This window comes from Temnothorax americanus, unplaced genomic scaffold (assembly GCF_048541705.1).
Source record: "Temnothorax americanus isolate GAGA-0224 unplaced genomic scaffold, ASM4854170v1 Scaffold63, whole genome shotgun sequence".
In the NCBI taxonomy this organism is placed as follows: domain Eukaryota; kingdom Metazoa; phylum Arthropoda; class Insecta; order Hymenoptera; family Formicidae; genus Temnothorax; species Temnothorax americanus.
In genome coordinates this window covers 465,040-487,597 of record NW_027509778.1, presented here as the reverse complement: position 1 = coordinate 487,597, position 22,558 = coordinate 465,040, and the positions used below count along the sequence as shown (strand labels likewise).

The 22,558-nt window shown below is 40.3% G+C and overlaps 1 protein-coding gene across 1 annotated transcript; it reads right to left on the bottom strand.

The window, feature by feature from the left end:
• Positions 1 to 15,056: 15,056 nt before the first annotated feature.
• LOC143905524 (uncharacterized) lies at positions 15,057 to 21,878 on the bottom strand. The gene is made up of 6 exons (XM_077420985.1): positions 21,727 to 21,878; positions 20,746 to 21,017; positions 20,423 to 20,670; positions 19,994 to 20,350; positions 19,779 to 19,909; positions 15,057 to 19,709 (listed from the first exon to the last, which is right to left on the bottom strand). Exons 2-6 carry the CDS (start codon positions 20,907 to 20,909, stop codon positions 19,365 to 19,367), a joined length of 1,245 nt encoding a protein of 414 aa, XP_077277111.1. The 5' UTR covers positions 20,910 to 21,017; positions 21,727 to 21,878; the 3' UTR covers positions 15,057 to 19,364.
• Between the last annotated feature and the right edge of the window lie 680 nt (positions 21,879 to 22,558).

Sequence of the window (22,558 nt, the reverse complement as noted above, 5' to 3'; positions counted from 1 at the left end):
ACTTTAAAATACGTTTTTATTGTTTGAATGCTATTTTGTTAAATAAAAACTTTATATCCACATATGAAATGCAAGTCTCAAATTGTTGTTGTCCTTAAATTTTTTCTCATTTATTTTGTTAGATAATTTTTAAGAATTCGACAGGAGATGTCACCTATGCTATGTCACCAACTATGCTTTTTTTATACCAATTGATTCGTCTCATTATTCTGTGCATAAAAGTATTAAGGTAACATTACAGAAAACTTGATGTTTTACAAGATATTTTGTATTTTATGTCAAAATACTAGAACTTTCAAGCCTTATAATTCCAAAAGTTCTTAATGAAAAAATACTTTCTTACAGTGTTTTGGAAAGCCCTCGAGATAAGCTACAAGAATATGTAATAAAAAGTAAGTAATTCTATTTAAAAAATTAAAGGTGACCTTTACGTGATCTTCAAGCAACTATTTAAGGTGAAATTAACGACGTCTTATGTATCCTTTGAAACCATACAACTTTGGTCTGGAACATTTTTCTCTAAAATGTTGCGTTTACGAATAAATCGGGTGATACGGGTGGTCTGAGACACCCTATATACATAAAAAAAAAATGAAAATTTACGTGCTCTAATTGAAATTTATTTTCAATAAACTTTATACCGCGCAAAATTGATAAGAATTTGCAATTTGATTAAATATTGTCAATTTAATTAAATTAGTGACAAATGAATGATGGAGTTCAAAGATCTAGATTTCTTAAATGAGCAATGAATTTACTAATTAAATTTTTATTATGCCGATTTTATTAATTGAATTCTTATCGATTGTATTAACATATGTCAACATAGGTGTAGATAAAAATGCTCCTGTGAATGCCATTGCCACTACATATAAAGCCATCGACGGCGATGCGCAATGATGCAATCACTGATACGTTTCATGAGTGCGTTCCGGCAAGATACCGCTACTGAAGCGCTACAGTTTTTTTCAAGTTTTTTTGCTATATTTTGTAGCGCTATGCTATAGTTAGCGTTACTGATTATTGGCTATCTGTGTAGCGCTACGGTAGCGCTTCAGTAGCGGTGTCTTGCCGGAACGCATATACTGTTATTAAGGTGATGCTGGAGCCGTCTGTTTTACCGATTATTACGGCATTTCTTTGCCGTCACTTAGCGTCGTATTAATTTGATAGAATTAAAAATTCTTTTCCAGAATTTTGCAGTACATATACATTAATGATTTAGGGGAACTCCAATTTTATATAATAGAAAACGAGAAAAAATTACGGAAGTACAGATTTCCTTATCTACTTTTATCCCAATATGGCGTCTCGATTGAGTTGCGGCGAGCTGTCAGCTCGACCGGAAAGTTGGCGCTGGAAGTTCATATTTTTTTATGAATTATAGCTCAAACGATTGCTCCCTAATTGCTCCCTCAGAATCAACAATTGCTCTTCTTTTAAAATTATTATTTTTTGAGATATTTAATAAAAACAAAAAATTTCTAATTTTTATTGAAAAACATTTATAATAACTTTATGCAACTAAATCCGGCATAGAACGATTGCTCCTTCATTGCTCCTTATTGCTCCATTATTATTTTAATGATTTATATTGCATTCTTTATTGAAAAATTAACAAATTGATCATTTCACAAGTGACGCCGTCGCCACCTATCGGCCGCCTGTTGTAACTATATGGTTTGGCAGCCAACGGCGAAATATAACAGCTCTATCGTTTACAACTATATATCTCAAAGATTTTTAGTCAACATTTCCTATTGATATTTCGTAGAATAACTGTTTCTCGCTTGCTCTATTGGGATATTTAATTGCTCCATTCGTATAATTAATTTTTAATGATATTTTAGCAAAAAACCACTCTTTTTTTTTAAACTAACATATTTTCTATAGTTTGCTGCGGGAAAAATATCCAACATAAAACGATTGCTCCTTAATTGCTACGCGTTGCTCCATCATTACTTTAATGATTTATTGCATTTTTATTAAAAAATTAGGTAATTATGCAGTATAGGGGACCACCCCCCAATGACCTTGACCTTGACATATGTTGTCAAGGTCACCCTTTTGAGTGACCTTCGTAAAAAGACATAATATTAGTCGTTTATGCATCTCAATACTTAAAATAACTGCTATATTTTCGAAACTTTTTTTGTTAATAACTTTTTAACGAACGATGACCGAGGGCTAAAACCTTCTGAAGGTTACTCAGAAGGGTGACCTTGACAACATATGTCAAGGTCAAGGTCATTGGGGGGTGGTCCCCTATACTGCATAATTACCTAATTTTTTAATAAAAATGCAATAAATCATTAAAGTAATGATGGAGCAACGCGTAGCAATTAAGGAGCAATCGTTTTATGTTGGATATTTTTCCCGCAGAAAACTATAGAAAATATGTTAGTCCAAAAAAATGAGTGGTTTTTTGCTAAAATATCATTAAAAATTAATTATACGAATGGAGCAATTGAATATCCCAATAGAGCAAGCGAGAAACAGTTATTCTACGAAATATCAATAGGAAATGTTGACTAAAACTCTTTGAGATATAGGTATAGTTGTAAACGATAGAGCTGTTATATTCCGCCGTTGGCTGCCAAACCATATAGTTACAACAGGCGGCCGATAGGTGGCGACAGCGTCACTTGTAAAATGATCAATTTGTTAATTTTTCAATAAAGAATGCAATAAATCATTAAAATAATGATGGAGCAATAAGAAGTAATGAAGGAGCAATCGTTCTATGCCGGATTTAGTTGCATGTTTTTCAATAAAAATTAGAAAATTTTTGTTTTTATTAAATATCTAAAAAAATAATAATTTTAAAAGGGGATCAATTGTTGATTCTAAGGGAGCAATTAGGGAGCAATCGTTTGAGCTATAATTTATTAAAAAATATGAACTTCCAGCGCCAACTTATTTCCGGTGTCAGCTCGTCACAAGATTATTTCATATAAGAGATGTACCATCGGTACGAATGCGAAAACAAGTTCCCCTGAATTGCACAACAATAAAAACATCGATAAACCCCCCAAATCAAGATTTGGAAGAGTAATATATAAAAGTATGATGTCGGTGTGTATCGTGCGCGCGTATGTATGCGTGCAATGTTAGGTGCTATCCTTGTCTATATTCTGCTTGTTTATAATACAAGGACAGATATAGGTCGATAACATAGAAAATGGTAATTTTGTCGGTTATACAGACAGCTCCAGCATCACCTTAAAGACGTTCACCGATCCTTATAGCAGAGAAAATCGATTTTCTATAGATTTTCTTGAAACTGTGAATATACGTTAATTTAGGTGTGCTTTATGCGTGGTATAAATTTCAGTACCTCTTGCGGTATAAAAATCGAGATACTGAGCCTCAAAGTTACAACTTTTACTAAAAAATGTAGTAAAAGTATGATTAATTAGTTTGATTAAAAAATATATTTATAGTTTTTTAATATATCCAAATCCTTAATATGCTCGTTAAAATTTAGAAATATGAACTAATTCTTATATATCATATTGATTTGACCAACCTTCTTAATCAGACTGGTTGTAATTTACATGCGCGATAAACATAATATAAGAAAAATGTTACATTTTTCATTCCTATGTCTATAATTTATTTTGAGATGTCTTAATTGAAAGTTTGATTTTGACGTGAAAACTCCAGATAAACTTAACAGCGCGTGAAATAAATATGGTCGTAGTGACAGAACATATTTAGGTGATAAAGGTATGTGAACAGAAATGAGTTTTGTTATCCGATGAGCTACGGTGCAGAGCGGTGCAGGCGAGCGCGCTACGTTACCGTCACGATCGATAAAAGGTTCAAATACAGAACCGCGAACGCGTAAAAATGGTCAGTTACGCTGTATTGCTCGCACGTGCATTTGATTAAAAAAACATTTTTAATACAATTTGATATACACACAATTAATATTTATTACATACAATATAACAATCATATATAGGTGATTATGTAATTATAATTGTATTGTGCATCTGCAACTATTATTCCACCGACTATGTGTTTACTGGAATAATATAATTATAAATCATATGATAATTATAATTACAACATAATAACCTATAATTATTCTATTGCACATAAAAAACTGTTTCGCGATATTTTATAATTTTTACGATGTCGTATTATTTTCAGTATCTTATTTATAAGTAAAGAAAATATTAAAATTAAAAGCTAATTAAGTAATGTTAAGGCCGATATTCCGAGCAATATTAAAGTATTAATAAAAAGCTATATATACATTTTGAATTATAATTATCGAGTCAACGTTTCGACCTACTTGGTCTTTCTCAGGGCATTACATTCAAACTTGCAAGTAATATAAATAAAAATAATAATAACTGTTGGGGTTCACATTATCAACACTGAAAATTATAGTCATCGCCGATGGAACGATTACGACACGTAAAAGAAATAAGGTCAAAGCTAACTTCGAATTTAACGCCGTCACAGGCCACATAATTACAATAATTGTTACCGATCACAATAAATCCTGATCTGAGTTGCAGCTGACGGAGATGCTACACTGAAAAAAAAATGCTGCTAAATTAAAAAAAAATGCGGTTGCTTCAATTAAACGTCGACGTCACGGGCATCCACAAAAATAAATAGTTCATTTAATAGTATTTGCTATTGATTGTTATTTTAAATATGTATGTTAAAAGAACAATATATAAATTTCAATTAATGATATAAGATATTGCATTAAACGTATATTGAATTGTAAGAACGCTACTAAATTACGAATTGAATTACATTGTAATTAGTTGTTTCATACGTACAATTAATTTAATCATTGTCGCTTGCCCTGAGAATAAAAAAGTGATTGTTTTAAAAGTATTTTTATTTGAAATGTATTAGTTCGTTTTAAAATTAAACACAAATTTATTTGATTGAATTCTTACAACAAATGAAGTTATGTTATGTATAATTATATTAAACTTATATATATTTTAATTGATTAAATATGTTATTCAATATACAAATTATACGTTTAGTTGTGTTATACGTACGATTGATTTAATTATTGTCACTTGCCCTGAGAATAAAAAAGTGATTGTTTTAAAAGTATTTTTATTTGAAATGTATAAGTTTGTTTTTAAATTTAACACAAAATTATTTGATTACATTTTTCATACAGATGAAGCAACGTTACGTATAATTATATTAAACTTAAATATATTTTAATTGATTAAATATATTATTCAATATATAACTTATACGTTTCGCTTAGTTATATTAATGATTAAATGAACCATTGATGCTTGCTCTAAGATTAAAAAAATAGTTGTTTTAAAAGCATTTTTATTTGATACATATCAATTTATATTTTATTGAACTGGATATATTATTCAATATAAAAATTTTACGTTTAGTTGTGTTATACGTACGATTGATTTAATTATTGTCGCTTGCCCTGAGAATAAAAAAGTGATTGTTTTAAAAGTATTTTTATTTGAAATGTATCAGTTTGTTTTTAAATTGAACACAAAATTATTTGATTACATTTTTCATACAGATGAAGCAACGTTACGTATAATTATATTAAACTTAAATATATTTTAATTGATTAAATATGTTATTCAATATATAACTTATACGTTTCGCTCAATTATATTTACGTTTGAATGAACCACTGATGCTTGCTCTAAGAATAAAAAAATAGTTGTTTTAAAAGCATTTTTATTTGACATATATCAATTTATATTTTATTGGACTGGATATATTATTCAACAGACAAGTTATACGTTTCGATGGATTATATTTACGTTTGAATGAACCACTGATGCTTGCTCTAAGAATAAAAAAATAGTTGTTTTAAAAGCATTTTTATTTGATATATATTAATTTATATTTTATTGGACTGGATATATTATTCAACAGACAAGTTATACGTTTCGATGGATTATATTTATGTTTAAATGAACCACTGATGCTTGCTCTAAGAATAAAAAAATAGTTGTTTTAAAAGCATTTTTATTTGATATATATTAATTTATATTTTATTGGACTGGATATATTATTCAACAGACAAGTTATACGTTTCGATGGATTATATTTACGTTTAAATGAATCACCGATGCTTGCTCTAAGAATAAGAAAACTGTTGTTTTAAAAGCAAGTGAATTTATTTAGATCATTTAATATTGTTGTCGACATTGTATATTGCGTTGTTTGTAACACAATTTCTAGTTGCAACTATTGTTCATGTTATCACATTATAATAATGTGATGTTAAAACTGCTATCATATTCTGTTGCTTTAATTACATGTGTAATTCGTATAATTATTAATGTCTACTAATATGATTACCAAATAACATGACAGTATGTTTGAAACATACAATCGCAACTGTTGTTTTTAATAGATGTAGAATTCATAAAAGCTATTTTTGTTTGTTTTTCTCTAAAAAAGAGAAAATTATAAATAATTTTCGATTCAATGTAAGCAATTAATCCTTACATTAAATAGGTAAAGAATAATTGTTTACATTGAATCGAAAAGTATATTTATATTTTCCTTTTTTTTAAAGAAAAATACATAAATAGCTTTTACGAATTGTACATCTATTTAAAACAACAGCAACAATTGTATGTTTCAAACATACTATCGTTTATTTGGTAATCACATTAGTAGACATTAATAATTATGCAAATTATACATGTAATTAAAGTAATAGAAATGATAGAAGTTTTAACATTCCATTATTTTAATGTGGCAACATGGACAACGTTACCAACTAGGAATTGTGTGACAAATAAAACAAAATACAATTTTGATAACAATATTTACGTATTTTACAAATTCTACCTAAAACAACAGAAAACATGATATTTCAAGCATTTTGTGATTAATACATACTGTTAAATATCGTTACATAATTGTAAAATGTGAGAAAGTTAAAACAATTAAATGTTTTTCTGTTACAAAGAACTTTATTAGAATTATCATCAAAAACACTTATATATTATCACATAGCATACTTAAACACTATGAACAGTTTAAGGCACAGGAATATTGCTTTTACCCTCATAAAATTATTATTACAAGCTTTATAGATCACAAAGAAATTTCTTAGACTAATCGCAAAAAACACTTATATATACGTACTTATATAATTACATCGCATAACTTAAACTATAAACAGTTTATCTCATATGCGTATAAAAATAAAAATTAAATGTACTGTTTTTAGTTTCTTATACACTACCATAAGTTTGCTTGCGATTTTCTCGTCTCTCACGGAAAGAAAGAAAGTTTCACGTAAATCATTTTTGCAATGCAAGAGTTAAAATTACAGAAGAGGCAGCTGAATAGTGAAGGGAAGAGTTTAAAGCACTGGAATATAGCTTTTACCCTCAATAAAATGCTTATTACAAGTTTTATACGTCTCAAGTTTTGACTGAGCCATAAATCCCCAAGATTGTGTGTCTTCTATCTCATATGCGTAAAAATGAGAATTAAACTGCACTGTTTTTAGTTGCTTATATATACAGAAAGTTTCATGTAAATCATTTTTTAAAATAAATTGAATATTGCCAAATTTGGTATTAGTTTTATCTATTACAATAACCATGTTTGGTTTATAAAATGTTCCATTAACTTTTATCCAAGATAAAGATTTATAACCATCAAAAGAAACAAACGGTAGTATTGTGACGTGACAAAAGTCGCGTCCCTTACCCCAGATGGGAGCTCGGCCGAGGGAGGCATCAGGGATGGTGCCTCCGCCCGAGGCGGGCGGAGAGCGAGCCTTTAGGTTAGGATTAAGACCTTTTGCGAGCGTTACAGGTCGAGGGAGTGCGGAGCAGATGGCCAGGGTCACGACGAGTGTAACGGCTTATGCCGCGTCGAGGGACTTACGGCTGGACAACCAGGAGCTTCCGAGGGCGTACGATCGGCGGGCGGGTCACGCTGGGGCCTACAGCCGGCAGATCAGATGACCTGTCAAGGCGTCACGGATGGCACGAGAGCACTGCAGCCCGGATACGGGGGACGCCCCGACGAAGGTCCCCGTTAAGGAACGGGGCCACCACCGCTAAGTACCGCTCCCGGTCGACGAGCCATGGCCCGTCCAGCCTGGCCGTCGAGGAACCGGACGATGAGACGCGGCCTGGACAGCCGGTCTCAAATAGGCGGACTTCAAAACTACCGCCGGCGGATGGGCGCAGTGACGAGGGGCGCTCGCGAAGGGCGCGACGATCGCCTAGAGGGATCGCTGGCAGGCCAGGGCGCAGCACCGATCAGGCTAGGGAAACCGGCGCGCGCGGGCGCGCGCGGGCCCTGCGTGGTCCCGCCGGATCAAGGAAACGCCACTGTCGAGCGAGCCGCCATCCCGGCAACATCCAGCCCTAAGAGCGAGTGACGAGCCGCCGGAACGAGACGAATTTGTAAGGCCACTGCTCAGCCTTCCTCGAAGTAAGATCGCGAGAATACCTAGGCCCTCCCGGGAGTCGCGTTGTGCCGCGGTAAAGTATGAAATCGGCTGTAATTAAAGAATATCGAGCGCCATACCGCGGGAGGGCCCATGCGACGAAGTGATCGCGAGTGCCCGCCTCGGGGATGAAAACGTACGGCCGCCGACAGTCAGCGTACATGTAATTTCGTTGTGATATCGTTTCGTGTACTCCGTCGCGTATGATTTCGTTGTGAGTAATTTCGTTCGCGTAATTTCGTTGCGGGTGATTTCGTCGCGTGAAATTTCATGAGCGCCGTTGGCTTAACCGTGCCGTAGTTTTGAGAAGTGGCTCTCGCGCGTGAGAGAGCCTCGTAGTTATCGTTGCCGGTTAAGTTCATGCCATTTGTAAGTAGCTATACGTGCGTTTCATCGGGATTAATGGCCCACGGTTGTGTCGAGTTAACGGGTGGGGCCACTCGTGCGTTTCGAGGGGAGAGAAGATCCCCAGCGTTGTCGCGATAGACCGTGGGAAAATTGCGTAATTGTTTAAGGAGATTGCGTTGGTTAATTGTTAGCATCTCGCGTCTGACCGTCCGGGTGGAATTCGCTGCAGCTTATGTCGGGGAATACTCTTGTGCGAATTCAATCGGGATTGCCGTGCAGCTCAGCGACGGAATGAGTATCGCGCTCGTGGGGTGACACGTGGCGTGTACTCGAATTCTGCTTGTTCGCCGTGGAACTCGCTATCGTCCACTTGTTATCTGCCTTAACCGAAATATAATTTAATGTTTTATGTATTTGAGTGTGATGATTGCGCTACGCTCCCTCTCCTATTCCATCCGCGGTTGATCAAAGAAGCCCACGCCTGAGAAATACTGCGATCTCGTGAATCGTGGTGCGAGGAATCGCACCTGGCGCCCAACATAACATCTCTCAAATACTCAGTCGAGCTACCATCGGGGTTTCGGAGAGCAGTATCGCGAATATTGGTAGAGATTATAGTGAAGAAAGCGACGGCGCGCTCCTCCACGGCCGGCGAGACCGTGAGGACATCGTCGTCGTCGTCGTAAAATTTTGGCGCCCAACGTGGGGCCTCTCGCCCGAAAATTACCAATTAACGAAAATCGGGAGAGAGAGCGTGCGCAAGTGAACTTGTTTTGTGCAATCATTATATTTATGTGTTTCCCTATGATTTATGTGATTCTCTTGTGTTAGTTATATGTTCGATCGGATTTTCGAATTATTATTTCGTGGCCCTGGAATTTTGGTGCCATGAATGCGGTGTGTAGTGCCGAGTGAAGGCCGCTTCGCTCGACTTTGTTTTGGTTCGCGCACGGCCGGTATTCGGGAACTTGAGTTTTTCAGTCGAATTCCTGCCTGTTTACGATTTCGGGGACTGTGTTGATTCGATTTCGGTTAAGTTTCGCGAAAGTAAATACCGTTCGATAATATTGCGACTGGCCTACCTCTTCGTCCAAATAATAAGCTTGGAGAATAATAACGTACTTGGTAATTCCGCGTATTGGGAAAAGGAAAAAGGCCTTGCTGGTGTCTTCGGTTTCGCGTTCGGTGGACGTCATAAGGGGAGGCGAATAGGACTCCTATGCGGGAGGACGACTTGCTGGAATCGCCTCTTCGGTGGATCAACCGCCTAACGAAAGAACAAGCGGTGCGACATTTAGAAGATCGGGGGTTGGACACGGCCGGAATTTTGCCAACTTTACGCGCGCGTTTAGCTAGATTTGAGGAAAAGTCGATTCGGAAAAAAATGAACGACCAACCGACTCCACCCCCACCCCCGCCGGCCATCGAAATACAATCCGCTAGTCCTCAGGGGGACCAGGAGGCGACCCCGAGGGACAAGGCGACGGGAAGGGAGGACCCCTTCGTGAGTCTGGGGGCGTACAATTTTCCGCCTGACCCCCACAAAACATGGGGGGAAACTTATCAGCGGGCACCCCCGCCGCGAATAGAGTACCCGCCGCGCCACGATAGAGGAAATACGCGCGGATCCGCGGCCGAGGCTTATAATATAATGAGAAAGTGGAACCTCCACTTCTCCGGACAACGCGGTAGCGACGCGGAAGCATTTTTGTTACGGATTAAGGAGGCCCGCTCCATTATTCACGTAGATGACGCCGAACTATTTAAGTGCTTGCCCCTATTCCTTTCGGGTACCGCGCTATATTGGGTAAGATTGGAAAGCGAAAATTGGCGGGATTGGCGGGATTTCGAACACGCGTGGCGAAGTCGATTTGGCGACCCGGACTATTTAACGACCCTTCGGGAAGAGATACAGCGACGAACGCAGGGAGAACACGAGCCGGCGGTCGAATATTTGACCTGCTTACGGTCTTTGTTCACGCGAATGAGCCCTCCGTGGTCCCTCCCGGAGCAGCTCACATTAGCCCACCGGAACTTATTGCCGCGGCTACAGTTCGCGATTCGACGGTGGGAGTTTAGCGATTTTCACACGTTGGAGGATTTGGCTACGCGGACGGAACGAACCCTCCTCGCGGACAAAATGTATAGACCCCCCTTGTTACCGGAACAGTCACTTTTTCCGGACTTAGCGTACCACGCGCCGAAGGGGAAACCGCGATCCCCGAATACCGTTGCCGCGGGGGAGGCCGTGGCTCAGGGAGACCCAAGTAGAGGGAAGGCCTGGAGCGCCGCAGCGTCCACCGACGCCACCATACCGAGATCGGTTCCCGATGATTCCAACTTAAAATGTTGGAACTGCGATCAGACGGGCCATCGGGCTAGGACCTGCAGGGCGGCTCGACGGCAACATTGCTACCGGTGCGGGAACCCGGGGTTTACGACGCGGACATGCCCTAGGTGTTCGGGAAACGCGAAAGGGGGTCAGTAGGACGGGTCCCTACGCCCCCAATTATCGAGAACGAGGCCCGGACCGCGAATACCCCGGAAGAAAAACTCTCGTACGTGACGCTCGATCCCGACGAATTCCCCCCGCTGAAGTATATTACAATCCGGATAGGCGGCCGGCCCCTGTTAGCGTTGGTGGACTCGGGCTCGAACATGACGCTCCTCGGTCGCGAGGGGATGCAAATAGTAAAAAGTTTAGGCGTCCCAACCACGCGAGAGGGGGGCGCAACAATCCGAATGGCAAACGGACAAATAGCCCCGATTCAAAAAGAAGCCTCGCTTTCTATCCAGCTAAAGGACCGGAGTCGGAAGATCTCGGTAGGCATATTGCCGGATTTGGCCGTGCCGTGTATCGTGGGGATGGACTTCTTGACAAAGTTCGGTATCGCGCTAGACTTCGGAAAAGGGGAGTGGCATTTTGCGGATAGGCCTCGTGTCCGCTACCAGTTTCAATTGAAAGAAACGGACCCCCGCGTTTGTGGGCTCGCGGAGCTAACTAAAGATCAGGAAAAACATCTGAAAAATTTTTTACGGAAAATAGTAGCACCATCGGGAGACCCCGGTCTGACCAACCTAACCGAACATAAAATAGAAGTAGGAGAGCATCCGCCGCTAAAGCAACGCTGCTACTTAGTCTCGCCAAAGGTGCAAGAAGCAATCCGCGCAGAGGTAGATAAAATGTTAGCAGCCGGAATAATTGAGCCGTCAGTAAGTCAATGGTCGAACCCAATCGTGATGGTGAAGAAATCGAATGGCAAGTACCGGTTTTGCCTGGATTTCCGCGGAGTTAATAAGATATCTAAAAAGGACGCGTACCCGATACCACCAATGGACGGGATACTCAATAAGTTACGTTCGGCAAAATATATTTCTACAATCGACCTTAGCCAGGCTTACTTTCAGATTCCGTTGAATAAAGATAGCCGAGAGATTACCGCGTTTAGCGTCCCGGGAAAAGGCTTATATCATTTCGTCCGAATGCCATACGGATTAACGGGTGCCCCCGCGACGTTCCAGCGACTATTAGATAGTTTAATAGGCCCGGAAATGGAGCCTTTCGTTTTCGCGTACCTAGACGATATAATTATCGCGACGGAAACTTTCGAGGAACACCTCGAATGGCTAAGACGAGTGCTAGATAAAATTAAAGCAGCGGGATTAACGATTAATATGGATAAATGCGAGTTCTGTAGATCTCAGGTTAAGTATTTAGGCTTCGTGGTGGAGGCGGGAGGCGTATCGGTGGACCCAGAAAAGACGCGCCCCGTGCTAGAGTACCCGGCGCCTCGAACACTGAGACAATTGCGTAGATTTCTCGGGATGTCATCGTGGTATCGGAAGTTTATACCGGAGTTCGCGACGCTAAGTGAGCCCTTGACCCGCCTTTTGAAGAAAGGCAGGCGCTGGGAGTGGGGGGATGAACAAGTTCATGCATTTAATAGCATTAGGAGTAGCTTAATGGCGGCCCCCGTCCTGGCATGCCCAGATTTTAAAGAACCTTTCGTGTTACAAACCGACGCGAGCTCGGTTGGGTTGGGGGCGGTCTTGACTCAGAACCTAGGGGGGGAAGAACGCGTAATAGCCTATGCCAGTCGCGTGTTGTCGGACCCGGAGAAGCGGTACTCGGTGACTGAACAAGAGTGCCTGGCCGTGGTGTGGGCCATTCAGAAGTTTAGGCCGTATTTAGAGGGTTACAAGTTCACCGTAGTTACGGATCATAGTAGCTTGCGGTGGCTCCACAACTTGAAAAATCCCACGGGTCGTTTGGCCCGATGGGCGTTAGAATTATTAGAGTATGATTACACAGTGGAGTACCGCAAGGGAGCCCTACACCACGTGCCCGATGCCTTGTCGCGAATGTATGAAAGCGCGGAAGGTGGAAGAGTAAACGCCGCAATCGAGATCGAGGAGTGTGAGGGTACAAGTGACGAGTGGTATCGCAGGCGGTATAGGGAGGTAGCGACTGACCCGAAGCGGTTTGCTCACTGGAAAATAGTTGATCGGCAGCTATACTTTTTGCGACCGCGACCGGTGATTTCGGACATAGTTGAGGATTTGGACCGGTGGAAGCTGGTATTGCCGAGAGAATTACGCGCCGAGGCCCTTCGCGAATCCCACGACGCGCCGCAGGCCGGTCATTTGGGAGTCGAAAAGACATATCAGCGTCTCGCCGTGTCGTACTATTGGCCAAATATGTTTCGCGAGGTCACTCGGTACATTCGGACGTGCGACACATGTCAGAGGACGAAGGTCGAGCAAGCTAGTCCCGCGGGGTGGATGGGCCGCCGCGTTATAGAAGGGCCGTGGACTTCGATCGCCGCGGACATAGTGGGGCCCTTGCCTCGCAGCAAGGCCGGCTACCAGTACCTTCTGGTGATCCAAGATTTATTCACAAGATGGATCGAGTTGAAGCCTTTGCGAGCGGCTACCGGCCCGAAAATTAAAGAGGCGTTGGAGGATCTTATCGTGTCGCGGTGGGGTACGCCGAAGATCCTCCTCACGGATAATGGAACTGAGTTCGTGAATCGCGTGATGAAGGGTTTCGCTGAGGAGCATGGCATCACACACGCCACGGTGCCGCCGTACCACCCGCAGGCCAACCCCGTGGAGAGGGTCAATAGGACCCTGAAAACAATGATCGTGTCGTTTATTGAGAGGGATCATCGGGAGTGGGATAAATACCTTCCACAGTTTCGTTTTGCGTATAATACGGCGGCGCATTCGTCGTTGGGAGCGTCACCGGCGTTCGTGAATTTGGGACGTGAGCTAGTGCCGCCGAACTTGTTGCGTGACCAGGGGGAGGACGTGACTCAGGTGGAGCCGCGGGACCCGGCGGAGTGGTCCCAGCGGATGATCGAATTAAGGGCCGTTCGAGAATGGGTGGCGGAGAATATGGACCAGGCGAACCAGAGGCAGGCCGCGCATTATAATCTGCGTAGGCGACCGCGAAGATTCCGAGTCGGGGACTTAGTATTAAGGCGGCAGCACGTGCTGTCGTCAGCCGCACAGAATATCGCGGGAAAACTGGCGCCGAAATTCCAGGGACCCCTACGAGTGAAACGGGTGATCTCTCCGGTGGTGTACGAGTTGACACAGCTGGACGGGTCAACCGTAGGGAAAGTGCATGTCAAGGATGTGAAACCGTACTACCCCCCCAGTATTATACCTTTGGGACCCAAATAAAAAGTGTCTACCAAACCTACGTGTGGTAATTGAGCCTGTGCATGTCGAACCCTTCCGCCTCCTTCCTGTTCCCTGAGAAGGAAATTCGCGTGGAGGTTGGAACAGGGCGAGATGAACGGGGTGGGACGTAGTTGAGGAAATTTGGAGGGGAACAAAGTCGGGAAACAATGGTGCAGTGAATTGGTCGGTTAAATTTGGGGAAAGATTGGGAAGTAATTCGGAGATTTTCGTTTCGGGTGATTTTCGTGTACTATTGAGTAACGTTGGAAGGGAAGACGCATTGACTGATCGGGGTCGGACGGGGCAAAGCCGTCACCGACGGAGTGAGGTCTCATGAGGGAAATGAATGGGGTATATCAGAAGGCTTGAGCGGTGGTCTCCGGCGGACCGGGGCGGACGTCCCCCTCGGCACTCGTCTGGGAGCGGGGAGTTGTGACGTGACAAAAGTCGCGTCCCTTACCCCAGATGGGAGCTCGGCCGAGGGAGGCGTCAGGGATGGTGCCTCCGCCCGAGGCGGGCGGAGAGCGAGCCTTTAGGTTAGGATTAAGACCTTTTGCGAGCGTTACAGGTCGAGGGAGTGCGGAGCAGATGGCCAGGGTCACGACGAGTGTAACGGCTTATGCCGCGTCGAGGGACTTACGGCTGGACAACCAGGAGCTTCCGAGGGCGTACGATCGGCGGGCGGGTCACGCTGGGGCCTACAGCCGGCAGATCAGATGACCTGTCAAGGCGTCACGGATGGCACGAGAGCACTGCAGCCCGGATACGGGGGACGCCCCGACGAAGGTCCCCGTTAAGGAACGGGGCCACCACCGCTAAGTACCGCTCCCGGTCGACGAGCCATGGCCCGTCCAGCCTGGCCGTCGAGGAACCGGACGATGAGACGCGGCCTGGACAGCCGGTCTCAAATAGGCGGACTTCAAAACTACCGCCGGCGGATGGGCGCAGTGACGAGGGGCGCTCGCGAAGGGCGCGACGATCGCCTAGAGGGATCGCTGGCAGGCCAGGGCGCAGCACCGATCAGGCTAGGGAAACCGGCGCGCGCGGGCGCGCGCGGGCCCTGCGTGGTCCCGCCGGATCAAGGAAACGCCACTGTCGAGCGAGCCGCCATCCCGGCAACATCCAGCCCTAAGAGCGAGTGACGAGCCGCCGGAACGAGACGAATTTGTAAGGCCACTGCTCAGCCTTCCTCGAAGTAAGATCGCGAGAATACCTAGGCCCTCCCGGGAGTCGCGTTGTGCCGCGGTAAAGTATGAAATCGGCTGTAATTAAAGAATATCGAGCGCCATACCGCGGGAGGGCCCATGCGACGAAGTGATCGCGAGTGCCCGCCTCGGGGATGAAAACGTACAGCCGCCGACAGTCAGCGTACATGTAATTTCGTTGTGATATCGTTTCGTGTACTCCGTCGCGTATGATTTCGTTGTGAGTAATTTCGTTCGCGTAATTTCGTTGCGGGTGATTTCGTCGCGTGGAATTTCATGAGCGCCGTTGGCTTAACCGTGCCGTAGTTTTGAGAAGTGGCTCTCGCGCGTGAGAGAGCCTCGTAGTTATCGTTGCCGGTTAAGTTCATGCCATTTGTAAGTAGCTATACGTGCGTTTCATCGGGATTAATGGCCCACGGTTGTGTCGAGTTAACGGGTGGGGCCACTCGTGCGTTTCGAGGGGAGAAAAGATCCCCAACGTTGTCGCGATAGACCGTGGGAAAATTGCGTAATTGTTTAAGGAGATTGCGTTGGTTAATTGTTAGCATCTCGCGTCTGACCGTCCGGGTGGAATTCGCTGCAGCTTATGTCGGGGAATACTCTTGTGCGAATTCAATCGGGATTGCCGTGCAGCTCAGCGACGGAATGAGTATCGCGCTCGTGGGGTGACACGTGGCGTGTACTCGAATTCTGCTTGTTCGCCGTGGAACTCGCTATCGTCCACTTGTTATCTGCCTTAACCGAAATATAATTTAATGTTTTATGTATTTGAGTGTGATGATTGCGCTACGCTCCCTCTCCTATTCCATCCGCGGTTGATCAAAGAAGCCCACGCCTGAGAAATACTGCGATCTCGTGAATCGTGGTGCGAGGAATCGCACCTGGCGCCCAACATAACATCTCTCAAATACTCAGTCGAGCTACCATCGGGGTTTCGGAGAGCAGTATCGCGAATATTGGTAGAGATTATAGTGAAGAAAGCGACGGCGCGCTCCTCCACGGCCGGCGAGACCGTGAGGACATCGTCGTCGTCGTCGTAGTATATAATTAAAATTATTGAAAAGGTCGATATCTATCAAATTTTCATGCAAGATGACACCCAACTCTAAACGATTTTCAAACCCCTTATTTGAGATAAATCTACAATTTAATTGTAGTTGATGTTTCATAGCTAATGAATATGCAGGGTTTTTTCTAGACGTAATAGCGTTTGCAGTCTGTTTAAGTTCTTTGTGTTTTGCTTCGAAACGTATGGACGACATATATTTGAGAGGACCTATCTGTTGCATAACTCGTGGGTAATGAAGTAAAAGATGATGCTTCGGTTTTAATGTATCATCAAATAAATTTATATATAATTTATGATGTTTACTCGTTAGCTTTTTCAATAAGCTACAATTTTCATCGGTTACTTCTTGTGCCATTATAATTGACATCATTTTTCTAAGCAGTATGTATAATTTCCACGTTTTATTTTGTTTTGGAATAAGATCGCCAATTATCAAACCTAAATATTTCCAAAGACATGCCATTTCAGCTGCAGAATAAATAATATATCTTTTCTTTAAAGCATCCCTGTTAATTAAAGGCGGTATGTTTGTAGAATGATTATCCCCGTAATCGAAAGAGTAAATTCTATTATTTAATTGTTCGAGAGAAAATAATTTGTCCGTATTTATTAACCTGTTTAACAATTGACCTAAATCGTAGCGACAAATTCCCTCAAATAAATCGTGCATTACATCGACACTGAGATTTTTTGTGATGTGAAAATTGGTTATTGAATGGAAAGTACATTCCTCAATAATACCATGATTTCTATGACTGACATCTGTTGCATAATTTTCAACATTTCGAAGTAACCCAACATCTTCAAGAATCTGTTTTTTACGAGTTAATGTATCTACAAGGCATATTCTACAGGAATAATTTGAATTGAAACTTGAATTTAATCCGAAAATAGCATGAATCCCTAAATTATCTCCAAGAATATTTATTAGCGCAAAATTTACCTTTTTTTCCGAATTTCCGATATTTATAGTTATACCGTTAACCTGAAGTTTATTAATCTCATTAATGAGAGGTGCAAAAATCTGCTTATTACCAACTTGTACGTAATCAGTAACGTTATGTATTTGCATCAAAAAAATATTTTCAAGCATACTCGCGTATTGTTCCTCGATACCACCGATAGTGCAATATACCACTCCAAGCTTATGTAAACCTCGATGAGTACCTAATGGATTATTTGTCTCCAATTCATCGTAATAAAGAATCAAAGGTAATACATCGTTGTTATGCTGTTGTTTAATAGAATGCCATATTTCATTCTGTAATATACTTGAGATTATTTCGTTCTGTTCATTTTTTCTAATGTTGGACATTATTTTGTCATATACATCAGGCAACTCTAAAAAGGTCTTTAATATTTTTTCGAGAGGTATAATGCACATTTTTCGATTTCTTACGAGCGTGTGTTTAGCAGTATTCATAAGTTTTGAATCAATAAACGCGCCGATGCATATTTCTTGCGGTACTATTAAAGAATTTAATGATTTAAAATAAAGCATTGTTTGGTATTCCGAAGGATGATTTGCAAATGCATTACTCAAAATATCAAACATAGCACTTAAATCTTCATTAGAATTTTGTTCAATTGACTTGTATTTTTGCTCTATAATTTTTACGCAATTAAGAAAAGTTTTTATTGATTCTATTATTTCCTGACAAAGTTTTCGCGGTAATGATGGTCGAGAGTATAAACTTGCAACAAATAAAGCTGAAATTTGTGCAATCTTTTCTGTAAATTCCGTAACAGTTATGTCCTTAAAAATATTATCGGTATTAATAATGGCACAAGAAGTAGATGGCATTGATTGTGTAAGTAAATTACTAGCTGTCATTTCTTCCATTAAACTGTTATCAATATCTATGTTATTGTAATATGTCTGAATATTGGTTACAACATTGTCTTTAATATTTGTTTCACAATGAGCTCTGGATAAGTGTTTAAGAAAAGTATGAATATCACTAAAAGCACGAGAACACAACATTTTTGTTGGCACTTCTGTTGACAACTCTTGTCGACATCAAAAAAAAGAATGTAGTTTTGCAGAATGTTTTAATTTACAATGTGCTTTCAAACATCTAATAGAACCATACGAATCGAAGCAAAACGGGCAAGAGTACATTATAAAAAATTTTAATTTTATTAATATTATTAATAGAATATTAATTATTATATTTTATTAATTATAAAATACAGCGTAAAAGAATTAAATTTTAGAATAAACTATATTTTTATAAAGTATAATTAAAATGTTTTTTTATATACTTAATAATATCGCAGAAATATAAAATAATCTTTATAAATTTTTAAATATCAAATAAAAGAAATTATATATTGCTTATTTGCTACAACAACGACAAAAATTATAATTTCTGAATTGTCTGCAAAGAAAACAGGATTCTGATGAGAACTAAGCACATTGAATAGCTGATGATACTTTTATTCCTCTACTATCTGTAAACAAAATCGTAACACCGAAATCGCGATTTAAAAAAATAAAATTTTAATAATTTTCTCGAAACATTCAAACTGGATAATTTCGTTTTTTACGTTATGTCGTTATTGTAACAAATAAAATATTTCTTACTTTATCTCATTAATTTTTTGGAAGATTTTTAATAGCACTTATTACCTCTATTGTGTACGACGGTATTTTATCGTATTTTGTTAGAACATTAAACAACTCACGTTGGATCAGTACCCATATGTGATGAGATGCTGCCGGATATTCGATATTCAACACATGAAAGATTTTGAAAAGAGTGTCGATTGCTGTAAACGCGTTTGTTACGTTGTATAAGACCTTGTCCACAGATATAAAAAACGACGATATTTCAGCCAAGGTAGGTCCTACGGCAATGATATATGGCTGAAGTGTTAAACTCATCTGGTACATCACATCAATTCGTTCTTGTCGAATGCCACTTATATCTGCAGCAGTCTGAAAAAAAATCATGATTATAAAGTACACCCATTATTTTTTGAAATTGAATAAAACTTTAAATCATACCTTGACATGCACAACAATACTTTCTTCAGACTCAGTCATCGAAGGTTTCCAATGACCCTTCTTTGTTCTAACTCGTCCTCTTGGAGGAATCATATATGACAGGGCACACAATTGCGCAATAGCTTTAGATTCTGTTTCCGAAAACGTTATACAAATTATACTTTCAAGTTTATAACTGAATAAAAATAATTGTGTACAATAATATAAAAGCTTACCATCGCTTTGATCACTTTCTATTATTTTTAATAGTTCATTCACTCGAACAGTTTTCTTTTTCTCAAGAGGGCAAACTTTTAAGACGTTTCGGAAGAATTGAGGCCACTGATTAATAGCGTCTTCTGTCGAACTTAATTCAAAATGTTCGAAATCCTGAACTATTAATTTCCAGCCCATTGGATGATTTAAAATCGGCCATTTTTCAAATATTTTATCAGAAAGCAAAGTATCCCGATTGTTTCGATTGTCTTTCCAACGAATAGTAGCAGTAGCCTTCCAGTGGTTTTCAACTACTTCCCACGGTTCTTGATTAGTTTCCAACCATTTAACGCTTGTCTCCAACACTTCACTTACAACTAAAAATAGAATTATAGATCATATATTATATAGTTAAGAAAATATCGTTTAATATCTATTGAAATACTTACCGTCATTAGATGCTTCACTTTCAAGATCAGTAGAAGTTGTAACATCAGAAATATCTGCTAGTATACGTTTATTTTGTCTCAATTTATTGCGATATTTTTCTACAAGTTTGCCTCGTACAGAAATCGATTTTCTATTTCGAGAGTCCTTTTTAGATACCGGTGCAACATAATATAAATTTATGTCCTCCGATGGAAATACATCTATTATTCCTCGAGCAAAATGCAGAAAGTCATGTTTATTGACGAGGCTATTATAAAAAAAATATTTAACTAAATTATATTTCATACTTATACTAAAGTAAAACGTAAAACATTTTACTTACCCTTTAACGGTATTTATTAAGTGTGATATGAGTAGTTCTAGAAGAACGTTCCGGGAATGTTTCGACAGTATTTTTGTTTGCCCATAACTTCGTACTATCAAGCGACCTTGTTCGTTGTCTTTCAGTATTTCACGGACGGTAGGTCGTTGAAGTCTTTTGTACATTTCTTTTCCAACGAAAAGTTTTTCTCTTTTTAGAGGTGGCGAGCTAATGTTTTCTTTTGATTCTGAAGAACTATCGCTCGCGGTGTCAGAATTATCGTCTTGATGTTCCTATATTAATTATAAAATTATTTACAAAATTAAACTCTTGTAATAATAAGAATTCTTAAATAAACATTTATGTAATTTATGTGTGATGTATACAAAGAAATTTATAATATATGTTTACAAAAATCAAAATGCATCAAAAAATTTATAAAAATTTTTGATATATAATTTAATTTATATCTTATATACATATACATACAGAATGTAAAAAAAGAATTAAAAACTTAATAGGTAAGTAATTTTTACGTGGCCTTAACAAAGCTACATTGAGAAAAAATTCTGTTGCTTAAATTAAATGTCGAATGGCGGGGTGCCAAAAACATAAATAATTGATTCAATTGTATAAATAGTTGATTCAACTATAGTGTAGTCGTTTTAATAATTCAAATATTGAATCAACTATTTATACAATTGAATCAACTATTTATGTTTTTTGCACCCTGTGATTCGACATTTAATTGAAGCAACAGCATTTTTTCTCAGTGTATTTATAGTCACACTAATATTACTATTTAATGCACCACTTAGAACCCTAAAACCTGCCAAAAACATAAATAGTTGATTCAATTGTATAAATAATTGATTCAATATTTGAATTATTAAAACGACTACACTATAGTTGAATCAACTATTTATACAATTGAATCAACTATTTATGTTTTGGCACCCCGGAATTCCACATTTAATTAAAGCAACAGTATTTTTTTCTTACCGCAAGCGAGCAATACTTAATCTCAGCTACGAACGACACGAGATTTTCGTAAGGATCGTCAGCTACTGTACGCACGTGGCCGCGCGTTATCGCGAGGCGAGGTGCGACGATAACGCGCGGCAGAAACGTCTCGTGTGAACAGGCTCTTAACTGTCGCTATTAGGCGCGGTGCCTCGATGAATAATCACGCGCGACGCTCCTCGAGGCGCGTGATCGCGGCTCACGAATAATAATAGATTTACCTTTGAAATGTTGAATAAGGCTATCTTCAAAGCCCCAATTTTTCAGGAGATCGACTGTCTGTTTATCAGCCATGTTCTTGATCGCGGCGCAGTGCTCTCAATTCACCGTTTTTGGCGGGAAAACTGTACTTAGATTGCACGTATATAATGTCTGCCGGTCGCTCTGCAGGCGCAGGCACGTAAATGAGAGCGCACTCACACGCGCGTCCACTTCTCTTTTTGCTTGTTTATGGCCCCCAGGAGTCCTTCCGGACTCGATTCGGCCCTTATCTGGAACTAATCACGCGCGTCCACTAGTCGTCGGTCGCAGAGCAGGCGACGGCACGCGCGAACACAGTCACACATGAACGTTAAATATACGCCGGTCGCAAAGTTAGCGACGGCCAAGAGAGCGATGCGCACAACGACAATTTTACAATGTCCCCCGATCGCACGGAAGCGACGGCAAGAGAGCAGGACACATTAACTCGCGTGAACTATGCCCGCCGATGAAACAAAAGCTGGCACGCACTAACACAGACGGACGAGAAAGATAACCGATTTACAATGTCCCCCGATCGCACGGAAGCGACGGCAAGAGAGCAGGTACA